The sequence below is a fragment of the Hibiscus syriacus genome, unplaced genomic scaffold (genome assembly GCF_006381635.1).
Source record: "Hibiscus syriacus cultivar Baekdansim isolate YM2019G1 unplaced genomic scaffold, ASM638163v2 tig00111942_pilon, whole genome shotgun sequence".
NCBI classification, from domain to species: domain Eukaryota; kingdom Viridiplantae; phylum Streptophyta; class Magnoliopsida; order Malvales; family Malvaceae; genus Hibiscus; species Hibiscus syriacus.
In genome coordinates, this window is record NW_024063218.1 from 384,676 (window position 1) to 398,811 (window position 14,136).

Genomic DNA, 14,136 nt, shown 5'->3' on the forward strand with positions numbered 1-14,136 from the left:
TTTTAATAGGTTCAATTAATTTAAAAATTAACCTAAACATTATATATTATATACAACCGAGCAACTTTAGGCTTACAAATCTAAGGGTGAGTTGAAGTCCTATTTTATAATTCAACACGGGTAATCAAATCGGAGAAGACTAAACTCACCAAGTCGAGTTGAAGTCCTATTTTATAATTTAACACGGGTAATCAAATCGGAGAAGACTAAACTCACCAAGTCGAGTTGAAGTCCTATTTTATAATTCAACACAGGGGTAGTCAAATGGAGAAGACTAAACTCACTAATTCAACTCGACTAATTTAAAAAGAATTTGTCCGACTCGTCTCGATCAAACACTCGACCTTAATTTTTTTTTTTATTCTTTGGCACAATTAACGTAGCTTTCAATGAATCCCATCAAGGAATTAGTGAGTTTAGTCTTCTCCGATTTGATTACCCTGTGTTGAATTAAGATCACCCCTTTCACACAAGAACTGGTTAACTAGAAAACAACCACCACTTGAACATTTTCCCCTTTCTTTTTCCCAGCCTCAAATTCTATGTTCATCGGCTGCCATGGAATTTTCATGAGGCCAACACATGAAACTCTTGGCTTTGTTCCCAACAATTCTGCCCTATTTCAGACTAAAGGGTAAAGCGGCGCACATAATCTACTCTATTAAGTTTCTATTCACATTTATGATCTTGTTTAGCTTCTTTAAAGCATTTTCTAGAAGAAAAAAAATGAATTAGTGCTCCTTGTTGCTATTAGATGATGTAATTTTATGTATAAAATAACTTAGTGGTGTGGGGGGGGGGGGGAAGAGGGAGGTTTCATGCCTTATTGTTTCCTTTAATTAAAGATGTTCATTTTTACTTTCAATGATTGAAACCCAAGTACTATGAGTTTATCTTTAAGGTTTAGTGTATTTTTAAAAAGCAAGTTTAAAAAGGGATGGATTGAAGGGTGATCGCAACCTTAAAATTTTCAAATTCCCTTAGTTTTTAAAATGGAGTGAACCTCATGAGCCTAACGCACATGGTTGCCAACTATTTTCCTATACGCGTTAACATCCACGTCTAATAAATTATTGAATTCACTTGGTCAGTTTATGTCTCATTTTTTAATTAAGTTGATTGAATTTTTTAGAACCTTTCATGTGTGAATATATTCACACATATTTTTATTGTTCAGTAACTAATTTACGCTCTTTGGTTGATTTTAAGAAAAAAGATTGGTTAATGATGAGACTAACTTTTTTATGTTCTCTCTATTTATTCAATAAAATTATTAGTTAAAAAAAATTATGACCATTTAACTATGGTTGTAATTAATATATAGTCAAATTGTAATTCAATAGAAATGACTATTCAGTGCAAATACAAATGTGAGAAGAAAATCGTACCAAAAGGGAAAAAGACTTGAAAGTTGTTTGTGCAATCTTCATCCTCTACAACCTGCAGTGCTATTTTCTGATTCGAATTCCAGGTATATCTTTCAAACCCATTTTTAATGCCGTCTTCCTGAAGAGCGAAGGAGGTCTTTGCAAGCCAATTGACTGGGAGAACTGGTTGGCCAGCTCAACCAGCGTTGTTTTATCCCTCCCAATTTCTCTGATTGAGTTATAATAACCAAGCCAAGAATGATATGCCGCTTCTTTGACACTACCATCAATCTTCGCCATTGAAAACTCCAGCTGCAACAACCATTACAAACTTAAAGCTACTTCTGATAGATGAAGAGTAATACTTTATAAATTAGATGCAGACCTTTTGTTTGGCATCTGGCTCCATATCCGGTAAAGATAGTTTCTCGAGAGTCAAGTCCTTAATTTCATCCAAGAAATACTCTTCCCATGGTGAAATCAGTAAGATACCTTCTCCATCCTTGCCTTCCCGTCCTGTTCTTCCTAGGCGGTGTATATATTGCTCTCGGTCAGAAGGAATTCCCACCTGGAATACAATATATGTATTTGATAACCAGAAAGTTCCTTAACTTTCGGGAATTAATTAAACCGTGGAAGAAGCTAAAAAGGTGCAAGAGATCTTATCATTTACAGGATTTCTCATCATGATCCAATAATATCATACTTAGAAGGTGAAGCATAAATGTATTTATGCATGTGTTTCAAAAATTTGAACTGCATGATAAGCCAGTCAAATGCTCAAGGTTTAGGTTCAAATGTACCTGAATAACCAAAGTGACATCAGGGTAATCCATTCCTCGCGCCGAAACATCAGATGTAACAAGAATTAATCTCTTAGATTCCCTAAATTCATCAGAGATGCGAGTTCGATAGATTTGAGGTTTTCTGGAGTGGATCTCCCTAACATTCATTTTCATTTCTCGAAGAAGCAAATACATCAGTGATGTTACCATCCCAGTTGTACAAAAAACAATGACCTGAGTGCTATAATAGTTAGATCTCAAAAAAGTCTTCAACTACAAAATTTAGAGGTAAAACATTTTACCTTGTACTCTGGTTCTAGAGATATATGCTTCTTCAAAAGCTGGTGAACAATCTGAAAGTTCAATTCATGTGGTGCAACAAGAAGATATTGCTTAACCTGCAATCAGCAAGGGAAATTCTGCATGTAACATCACTGCTTCCGGTACCTAGAATATTTAAATTCATTGTTTACAAAGAAGCATGAACCTATCACCATTTATACCTTCTCATGAGTTTCTACGCAGCCTAGCCCCACTGTATCAATGAATGCATGTTCCCTTTTCAAAACGAGCTGAGATATTCGACGAACCTGCATAAGCAAGCAAAATTTAGATCTAAGTTGATTCATACAAGGAAATCGGACTTGTCTACAAAAAATATAAGGTCAAAGAACCTCTTTTGGAACTGTTGCAGAAAACAACAATGACTGCCTTTGACGGGGCAAACAATCAACAATTTTCTCAACATCTCTCCGAAACCCTAGGTCTAATAAGTGGTCAGCTTCATCAAGTATAAGCATTTTCAACCCCATCAAACGCACAGACAAGGTAGACTTGTTCTCAACGTGATCCAGCAATCTCCCAGGTGTTGCAACAATTATCTGTGGAAAGTTTCAACCTAGATGATTAGAAAAGGCTAATTGTGTAATATTAGAATGAAGAAGATTCTAAAAACATTTTATAATGCTATAAGAATTGCCAGACCTAAAACATAGGCTAACCTGACATGGTTCTGATTCGAGGCGCTTCTGATCAACTTTGAAGCGTGTACCTCCAACTAGAGTCTGGACACCTATGCCATTATGATACTTCAGCAGAACATTTGCTTCAGCAGCAAGCTGACTTGCAAGCTCTCTTGTGGGGCAAAGAATTAGAATAAATATTGGAGGCACCCGCTGAATGGTATTACTACTAACAGCCTTCAGAACTGTTTCAATTGCCAGAAGCTGTTTGTCTTTAAAAGAAGAATTCGTAGAATAAACAAGCAACTACAAGTTCATTTATAACAACTACGGACTGGAAGTGTACCAGAAAAGCTGCAGTTTTTCCAGTGCCGGTTTTAGCTTTGACCAAAGCATCTTTGCCTGCTCCACATTAGAACAAGGATTGTCATTTAGAATGTTCAACTTTTATCAAATAAATCAGAACATGTTTAAAGGAATATAATGACCAGAAACAGAGTTAAAGAAAATACTGTACTGGAACTATTGGAAAAACCCTAAACACAATTTTTTTATAGTCAAAGGACCATGTGAAACCGAGTGACATCTCATGCAAGGCACATAAGCGACAGTGACAATTTGCAATGTTAATTTTTTGTTTCCCTATATTCAAATTCCTATAGTTTGTATGCCTTCAGCAAATCACCTTTATAAGACTTAATCTTGCATCTTCTACAGATCTACAACCTATAATACCTCATGTCATTGATTGAGCTTCCAAAATCTGGTATGTTCTTGACAATTTCGGAATTTCCACATCAATTTTAACAATCCACTGCATCTAACCATTTGCATTAAGGGCTACCAAGGCACAAAGAATGAACAACTAGCTATAAATATATAACAAATGTAAAATCGAAAAGCAGAGCAATCTTTTAAAACAATTCATGGAATAAGAGAGTAAGTTCCATGAAAATAATAAGAGAGTATGCAATCTTTCAAAACACACACCATCAAGGCAAACCGAAAGAGTTGCCTCCTGTACTCGAGTCATCTGAAAATATCCAGATGCAGAAAGTGCCTTGACTGTCAATGGGGATATACCACATTCATCAAACCTGTAGAAACAAAAAAAACCCAAAGATTCGCCAATTGTCTAATAAACAAAACATACCATAAATACATCTATAACCGAAGCAGTCAAACATCTTAGCTTGCCTTTTTTTACTATAAATCGTTTCTCCTTCCCCCATTTTCTCTTCAATATCAGCCAACTTCTTCTTCTCCAACTCCTTCCTAAGAATCGCCACTTGCTCCGAAAAATCCATCTCCTTCTCAAGTTCCTTCAATGGAACTCTCCTTTTAATCTTCACGTCATACTTCCCCAAAGATGCACTACTGCCCGACTTCTTGACATCCTTCCAGCCCCTAACTCCTTCCACTTCATCTTCCAAATCGGAATCCCACTCATCATCACTCGATGAGCTGTCATCCCTCCTAAACCTCCTCCTCTGTATACCATTCCTACTCTTTATGGACTTCCCAACACTCTGAAAATGCATCTTCTCGCCTTTACCTCCAGGACCAGAACGCTTAAATGAATTATCATTTGACACGGAACAAGAATTATCTTGATTAGAAGAAGTCTCATTCTTCCTAAACCTTATCTGTACTATATTATTATGTCCCAAATGTTTCAAGGAATCATCCTTTGAGTCGATGTATGATTGAATCCCAGCAAAATAAGTCCCGTTCACCTTGAACTTCCCGTCAGCCTGAACTGAATAGCTCCTACTCTTAACAAATTGACTATCGTTTACATCACTTGGTTTCACATTCTCTCTTTGACCATCAGATATAAGTTCCCTTATATTAAGCGGTGAATGGATTAATCCTGACCGTGGATTTCTAGCCGTTGCAACGAACAGTGACCGTTCCTTTTCCTGTTCCTCTGATTTCAACGGACCGTCGTTTTCGTTCCACAAGTCCTCTGCTCCTTCTTTCATGAACCGATCAGCCAGGGCTTTGATGTGGTCGTTGGGGGTCATTGGGTTATAATTTGCAGAATCCGGATTGGGGTCGGGTTTGCCGGCTAGTTTGGATCGTATTTGGGATCGGATTCTGGCTTGGTAAAGTTGCTTCTCTTGGTCGAGGAGTCGTCTCTCTTTCTCCTTGGCTTTCTTCTCGTGGAGACGCTTCCATTGCCACTTGTTGAGGCCGCCGGGGAAGGTCCGTGGACCGCCTCCCATGGCTCGGGTGAAAATATGGGTACGGAGAAGCCGGAGGTTTTTAGAGCGTTGGAGGAGAACCACTGAAAACATGGGTAGGGTTTAGGGTTTAAGAGAAACGAAAAATTGGTGTTCTAAATGAAGGCTAATATCACAGCATTTCCCCTGCGCAATACAATGCCCTTTTGTATTTCCCATTTGTGGCATGCTTCTGTATTATTAGTTAAATAATTAATGTAATAATACATCTAGACCTAAATATTTATTTATTTTATTAATTTGATTTATATTTATTAAAAATACATTTTAATTTTTTGTATTTTCCAATTTGGTACCTGTTATAAGAAAATAATACCAATGCTTTCTCTCATTCCTTTCATTTGTTTCCGTATATTTAGGTGGTGTTTGTTTTTGCAGAGGTAAAAGGTCTGCAGTCTGCGGATCACATCTGTAGGCATCTGCAGCAGAAGAGGTAGACCAAAAGTCTGCAGTATGCAAGAAGAAGACTGTTTGTTTTTTAACATCTGCAAACTGCTAAAATAAACTGAAATATAAATAAACTGATTTTTTAAACTTAAAAGAGTTTTGCAATACTGAGCTTTAAATAATTTTAGTTTTACAATACTGAAATTTAAATAATTTATACAACTACAATAATATTTTTTTAGAAAAACAAACACCACCTTATTAATTCTATTATAAGTCTCACATAATCACATGTATTATTAGTTTTATAAATTTTATAGAATAAAATTTATAAATGATCATTAAATTATATGATTTTTTTAAATATGCAATTATGTAATACTTTTAATTTTTTTAAATATATATTCATAATTTATTTTTATAATTATATGATATTTTTAGAAAATGTTTTTTAATTTATCAAATTATTTTATGATTATTTTTTATTTAATTGTGATTATATTTTAAAATTTTAAAAACATAATTTATAATTTTTTATATTTTAAAATCTTAATTATCAAACAATGAAATCATTTTTTATTAAGCAATGTGGTTTAAATACTTACATTTTGTATAAAAAAAAATTAAATATAATTTAAAAATAACAAATCCAAAAAATATTATATTTAAACTTAAATCAAAATAATTAAAATAAATATAAAATTTTAATAATATATAAATAATTTATATGATATAAAATTAAATATCTATAATATATTAAAAAATAATATTTAATTTATTTAAAAATTAATATTAAAATTAATATCTATAATATAATTAAAAATTAATATTAATTTATTTAAAAAATTAATATTAAAATTAAAATCAATATAATATAATATAATATATATAATATAATATAATATATAATATAATATAATATATATAATATAATATAATATAATATAATATAAAATTAAATTAAATATAAAACCTCTTTGAAGAGGTTAGAAGACGTCTACAGACATAAAACCACGTCTGCGCCGCGCAGAGCACGCGCAGACGTTAGAAGATCTTTTGTCTTCTAAAAAAACGGTCTGCGAAGCCCAATGTCTGCGTGTGGTCTGCGCGGCGCAGACATAAGAGCTTTGCAGACCTTACACAGTAAAAACAAACACCACCTTAGTGTTGGTGGGTGAGTTTTCGGATTTTCTGTATATACAAAGATTCGAACCTAAAACTTTGTTTAAAAAGAATCAAGCGACTTACCACTTGAATCAATTCAAAGTTGATACTAATTTTTAATCCATAATTATAAAAATGATCCTTTGCCACGACATAGGATTTCCTAAGTGACTCTCCCACCATTCATTCTCGAGAAGCTTCTCGTGTGAGGATTATCAAGTTATTTCATTTATTTTTTTTACTATTCTGCATTGCCTTGACATTTTCACATATTTAGACTATAAATATCTCCATTGCCACGACATCACATTTGTTCACTCATTCATATTTCTTCACCATTATTCCACCCTACATTCACGATTCTTTTACCTAGGCATCATCAGTATAAATATCATTACTATACTTAGATAATTTAGTGTATTGTTATGTCCAAACTCATAAACTCCACTAATCCCTAAGGACGATACTCACTCATCATTATATTACTTTTATGATTTTGTATACTTGTACATTAATTGTGTATAATTTTATAATACTCACAACACGCAACATAATTCTATAATTTCAAAGGGTAACAACTGATCAAATGGTTGTATGTATTAATTTCTGAAATAATAATTCAAACGGTCAGTTTTTAATATTAATCTGAGAAATGTTTAGATGAACCTGGACTATTTTGTTGAGTTAATCGATCGACGGAATCAGCCAAGAGGGGGGTGAATTGGCAATAAAAATTTTGGTGGAAGCTTTTTACAGAAAATTGAAAAGATTTGCACAGCGATTTAGAGTGGTTCGACTTTCTCAACCAAAGTCTACGTCCACTACCTTAGCTATCCACACTAAGGATTTTCCAACAAATTCACTAATTTGTTCTTTCTTTTGAGGCCAAAGAGATAACCTTACAACACCCTCAAGAATATACCCCAATTCTTGAGAACACTCTTTCTCAAAGAGAAGATTACAAATTTGCAAACTTACAAGGAAATCCTCACAAGGTAGTTTGTTTGCACAATTCTAGAACAAAGAAAATAACACTCAAAAATGAATACAATTGAGTACAAGTAGTGTTCTTGAAAGCAAAATGAATATTGAATGAAAAATAGGCTTGAAATGCTCAAACTTGAGGTTTGATGCTTTCTCTTTTATTCTCTCTTGATTCTAGTTGCTTGTTGTTTCTTGTTCTTGATCAATGGCTTCTAAGCTTGTTTAAATACACCTTCAAAATGATTCTGAATGTTGGGGATGATTAGTGGAGTCGATGGAGCCGTTTGAGTGTGAAAACAATTAATAAAACAGCTTGGAGCGTGGGGGTATCGGTACCCCTTCATAGGGTATCAGTACCTGTAGTGTAAAATTCAAATATTTCGACCGTTATATGCCTTAGGGTATCGGTACCATCTTAGGGGTATCGATACCATTGCATGGGGGTATCGATACCTATGGGAGGAGTATCGATACCTTTCGAGCATTCTGTTATTTCTCGGAAACAAAGTGTTCACAGGGGTATCGGTACCCTAGAGGGGGTATCGATACCATACTAAATAATTTTTATTTTTGGCTCGAATATGGCTCGAAATACTTTGTAAAAATTGTTTCAAAAATATTTTAAGATTGAAACTTAATTTTACACTTGAGTAAGGATTGAAATAGACTTTTGAAAACTTGGAGTAATAATTTTCGTATTTGAATAATTATATCGAATATACTTAGAAAATCTTAAAATTCATTTATCTTAATTTGTTATATCGAAATATCAAAATGTATTCAACAATCTCCCCCTTTTTGATATAACAAAACATTTTGGTAATTTTAAGATTTTGAAATCAAATTTTGAAATTACTCCCCTTACTCTAACACTATTTCTCTTTAAAACGCTTTTAACATTTCTCCCCCTTTTTGTTAAATCAAAAAGAATCGTAAAAGATTTTAAACAAGGTTTTAAAATCATTTAGCTAATTGATTATATATATATATAGCTTAAGCTGCTAAGATCACAATCAAGAGAAACGTTAGCCATTAGTTTCATAATCAATATTCATAAACAATGTGACATGCCGGTATCCGAAAAGATGAGGGAGGGAAGATTACGGTGGTTTGGACATGTCCTTAGGCGACAACCGTCGGATACGGTCAGAGGGTAGAGTCGATTACAGTTGACGGTGCCAGAAGGAGAGGACGACCAAGGAGGAAGTGGGAAGACTGCTTGAGATATGATTTGAAAGATTTAGCCATTACCGAGGACATGACCTCTGATAGGAAAGTATGGAGACTTAAGACTAGGGTAGCCGAGTAGTACGGGTCACAAACATAGGGTGTAACATCTCTGTCTTCCTTTTAATGCCTTTGTAATAATTTCCAATGACTCTTACTTTATATGCGTTTCTGTCATTAGAATTTTTGAAGGCTTAGAACTAGGGTAGCGGAGTAGTGTTGCCTTAGTTTAGGTTTTAACCCATTTGACTTAATTCCTTCTTGTAGCTTGCTATCGTTGATTATTTGTATCCTTCTCTTCAGGTTTCATCTTTTAAAATTTAGTCGGGTCTTACGTTTCTATCTATATGCAGAGATTTTCACGCAGAGATTTATTTGCAGGGATTACTTCCCATTAAAGACGCGCATACGTGGACTGCATATGATGCATGTTTCAGCTATGTATTTATTCTATTTATTTATACATGCATTGCATTTTATCTTTCTTTTTAATTTTCTGACTGCTGGAGGTCTTACACGGAAGTTGCTCTCAAACCTGGCGTTTGGGGGCAGTTTACTACCCTACCTCCCCCTTACCCCATTGCATATGGGAATAGGGTATTGTTGTTGTTGTTGTTGTTGTTGATACAATAATAAATAAATTAACCACACCAAATATATAGAAATATAAGTTCAAACATTCATAATCCATCAAACAAATTCAAACATCCAACAAACAAAGTTAAACAATCCAAAAGCATTCAAAAATGTTGAAGACAATAAGTTTGAAGTTTTTATCCAATAAAGCTAAGCAAGAACAGGGCCTAATCGTCCATTGGCACATCAGGAGGAGATATGTAACACCCATAACCCGTATAATTATACCTATACAGATTATAGATGTCACCGTATTTTTTTTAAAACCATTTCATAATTTGAGAGCGATTTAAAATTTATTTTCTTAAATTAGTAAATGATATTATAAAAATATCATATCATATAAAATTACGTTTCGTTGTAACCAATTTAATTCGAAAGATTTTTTTTATGAATAGTGATAGTAACGATGAACAGTGAACAGTGGGGAATCGATTCCCTGTAGCAGGGGAATCGGTACCCCTTTACAATCTGGAAAATTTTGCTTAAAATCGTAGTTACTGTTCATGCTACAGTAACTTCCGAAAATTTACATATAAATTCATAAAAATTCACCTTTCATCACTATAAAAATTTCCAAAATTAATTAAACAAATAAATTGAATATTTTCAAATTACATGCCACTATCCAAAATCAAATTTCACAATAGGATGTCTTACTGATATTGAAATATACCTCTCGATGCTTGATGTCGTTCTGAACTCTTTATTCTTATTCTTTGCTTTTTACCTACGCGTGAAAATCATCACACGCTAAGTATAAACTTAGTGAGGCAATTAAAACATTTAACAGTGCAATACAATTCATGCATGATTTTCAATGTCAAAAATTGAGTTTCCATAAAATCATTTTACTAACATATCCAATATTTTACCATGATCAAAATAATATAAAATCTCTTACCATTTATCCATAAGCTCGTAAGCTTATTTTACCAAAATACTTACCGTTTAAAATTTCATAAGCTGTAAGCTTATATTTTTTTTCCAATATACTTACCATTTAAATTCTATAAGCTCATAAGCTTATTTTACCCATATACTTGCCATTATTCCAAAAGCTCGTAAGCTTATTTGTATGCTTACCATTTATTAAGCAATAAACCATAAACCATAGCCTATAGCCCAATATACAACCCTGAGAACCCTGGGTATTCGAGTAATATTTGCACCGTAGTGCTACACATAAGGTCGTGCCCACCATATACACCAAAGTGTATTACACATAAGGTCGTGCCCACCATATACAGCGAAGTGTATTACACATAAGGTCGTGCCCACCATATACACCGAAGTGTATTACACATAAGGTCGTGCCCACCATATACACCGAAGTGTATTATAAACCTGCAGCAGCTATACTCTATGGCATGCCAACTATACCTGTCCCTCAATGACTTACTTGGGCATATAGTCTATTTTATTCGATCCATCCATGGCAAAGTATATTATCAAATTTAACATTGGGCAGTTCATACCCGAAAACATTAATGGTAAAATATCACATTTTTTTCATGATCAATACATTTTAATTTCATACTCTGACATCTCAATGTCAATTTATAAAAATGATATAAAATCATGCCGATATAAACAAGGTCGACTTATCGCAAGTCTTCCTTATGATGTATAGAACATCCATGTATAATTTCATGCATGTATTGCACTCACCTTGACACTTTATGTCTTTCAAAATATATGAGCCTCACTATTGTCCATAATATACCCTTTTTATACTTGGCTTGCTTCAATTGCAAATCAACCATGATCTGTATAAATCACAAATTTATAACAATACATATGTTAGTATTGTACTAACATAACCATATTCCAAAATAATTCCATAGCATACTTCAAGCTCATTTCCACCAAATAATTCAGTACTTATTAATTCCTTTAAATTGGAACCCACTTTTCCAATTTACTCAAAATGGTCCTTCACCATTTTATCACCTAGATTCTTAATACCAAAAATTCCAGTATTGAAATTATTTCACATCTAACATTCATTTCAATTCCTGAACAACAATTTCAGCATAGTACATCAATTATACAACACTTATACAATAACCCATCAATTTTCCAGAATTCAGACAATTCGTACTACCCTTAAAGAATCATTATTCTGTATTGATATAAACACTAGAATTCAATTCCGTTTCTTCCGTTAAAAACTATACTCGAATATGAATCTATCCATATAAATAACTCCTTCTAATTCATTCTGTACAATTTATGGTGAATTTTCAAATTTCACCAACAGAATCTGTTTTGTACAGAATTCTGCTGTTCGATTTTTCTGACCTTTCCTTGGTTAAAAATCATATCTTTTTGTATACAACTTAAAATTGATCCCCGTTTATTTTAAACCAAACTAGATCCATATATGAACACAATATATAAAAATAACCTCCAAATTATTTTTATATATTTTTTGGTGAATTTTCGAACCCACTGTAATTCCCAAAATCTAAACTGTTTTTCTTTAACCCCATCCTTATGTTCTTCATCAATTCATACAACCTCAAAATCATCAATAATCATCATCAATTTCAAAAACCATTGTATAAACCCAAATTTCCAGATTTGGGAATATTTGAATCAAGCAAGATTATCATGCAATATTGGTACCAAATGATAGCTTTTTTCCCATATAACAATTTTTCTATCTTCATCATACTCATAATCCTAAAGAAATTGCTTGAAAAATTGAGTTAAAGCTTGCTCTTACCTTAGGAGAAGACCACGTCTGTTTTGGAGAAGAAGAGAGCAAATTTGGATGAAATTTAGGAAACATTTCATCTCAATTTAGATTATATCTAACTTTAAATGAATATAAAATTCATTTAATTGGAATAAGACTAAATCACCCTTAATGAATCTTCTTATTTACCAAAAAAAAACCAAGCCATCTGATTATTACAAAGTCAAAATAATTTAAATTGACTTTGACCTACGAAAATGCCCTGAAATTTTCAAAACTTGCGATTTAGTCACTAAATTCCACTATTTCGGTTAAATCTGAAAATTTGCACACTTCCAGACCAAATTTCTCTGATCCAAAATATTAAAATAATATTTCCAACCATTTTATAACATCCTTCAAATTTTTGTAGAATTCCAATTCGATAGGAATTTACCGATTCCTTACCGGCTTTAACCCTTTCTTTACTAAATTCCAAATCCAACCATATGATTTCCATAAAACTCCAATCTCAAGAGTAAACCATATATTTATGGAATAAAATTCTTTTTAGGAAATTATCACTTAATTCCCTAAACGTTTTCCAATTTTCTACTTTGACCATCAAACTTTCCAAATTCTCATTTTGGTCATTGTTTGAATTTTTGAGGTATTACAATTCTCTCCTCCTTAAGAAAATTCGTCCTCGAATTTTAAAACTTTCTATGAAAATCGTAACTCCCCTTTATAAGGATTGCACTTTCCATTGAAATTTCGTAGCCCTAATTTAGGGTTGCACGAACTGGTAAGACATACTCTCGTCTTATGCAAAAACCTCTTCTATCAACTTCTTGAATTCCGATTTTTCCTCTTTACTTTGAGAATTTTGTAAAGATCTTGCAAATCATTATATTTGGAAACTATTTAATCCAAATCTTCAACTTGATATGAAAATATCTACACATTTCATATTATCCTTTCTTTCTCAAGTAATGTCCTCGACATTATGATTTTGCTAATTTACTTTGACTAGAGAAATCATCTTATTACGCATTTCTTTGATGAAATGACATATGAAATATCCAATCGATACTTTCTAAGCATCAACACATGAAAAATATTGTACACTTTGTCCAACTCTGGTTTCCAAATACCTCCAGAGTTAATGTTAACTGATAATCCATCAGTCCAATTCTTTTTAATATCTCATACATTCCAATGAATTTAAGACTTAGTTTTTCTTTGCGTTTTGGGCGCAAAATATTTTTCCAAGATGATACCTTGAGAAATACTTTATCACCTTCATAAAATTCATCTCTTTTAACTTCAAGTCTGCATAAGACTTTTGCCGATTAAATATCATCTTGAGATTTTCTTGAATTATCTGTACTTTATCATAAACCTCTTTCAATAAATCTGGGCCAACAAAATTTCTATCTTTTAACTCGAACCCATTCAATGGTGTTCGACATTTTCTCTCATATAAAACTTTATATGGAGCCATATTGTTACTCAATTGATAACTATTATTGTAGGAAAATTCTACTAAAATTAAATATTTTTCCTTTCCCATGATTCCTTGGAATCAATCACACATGCACTCAGCATATCTTCAAATATATGAATAATATTTCTGACTTACCATCCATCTGTGGATGAAAGATCGTACTGAAATTTAAATCGAGTACCCAAAAC

At 32.9% G+C, this 14,136-nt stretch overlaps 1 protein-coding gene across 1 annotated transcript; it reads right to left on the reverse strand.

The window, feature by feature from the left end:
• Positions 1-1,400: 1,400 nt before the first annotated feature.
• On the reverse strand, positions 1,401-5,438 carry LOC120173291 (probable DEAD-box ATP-dependent RNA helicase 48). The gene is made up of 10 exons (XM_039180496.1): positions 4,312-5,438; positions 4,105-4,211; positions 3,461-3,516; positions 3,154-3,378; positions 2,827-3,033; positions 2,656-2,742; positions 2,455-2,550; positions 2,171-2,386; positions 1,753-1,935; positions 1,401-1,679 (listed from the first exon to the last, which is right to left on the reverse strand). The coding sequence occupies exons 1-10, from the start codon at positions 5,412-5,414 to the stop codon at positions 1,449-1,451; spliced, it is 2,511 nt and encodes an 836-aa protein (XP_039036427.1). The 5' UTR covers positions 5,415-5,438; the 3' UTR covers positions 1,401-1,448.
• Between the last annotated feature and the right edge of the window lie 8,698 nt (positions 5,439-14,136).

Excerpts from the sequence above, each read along its gene's own strand:
- LOC120173291 (XM_039180496.1), bottom strand. The coding sequence starts at position 5,414 with ATGTTTTCAGTGGTTCTCCTCCAACGCTCTAAAAACCTCCGGCTTCTC. Across the intron at positions 3,379-3,460 it reads GAAAAACTGCAGCTTTTCTG|CTTCTGGCAATTGAAACAGT; the intron begins GTACACTTCCAG and ends AAAGACAAACAG. Across the intron at positions 1,936-2,170 it reads ATGTCACTTTGGTTATTCAG|GTGGGAATTCCTTCTGACCG; the intron begins GTACATTTGAAC and ends ATTGTATTCCAG.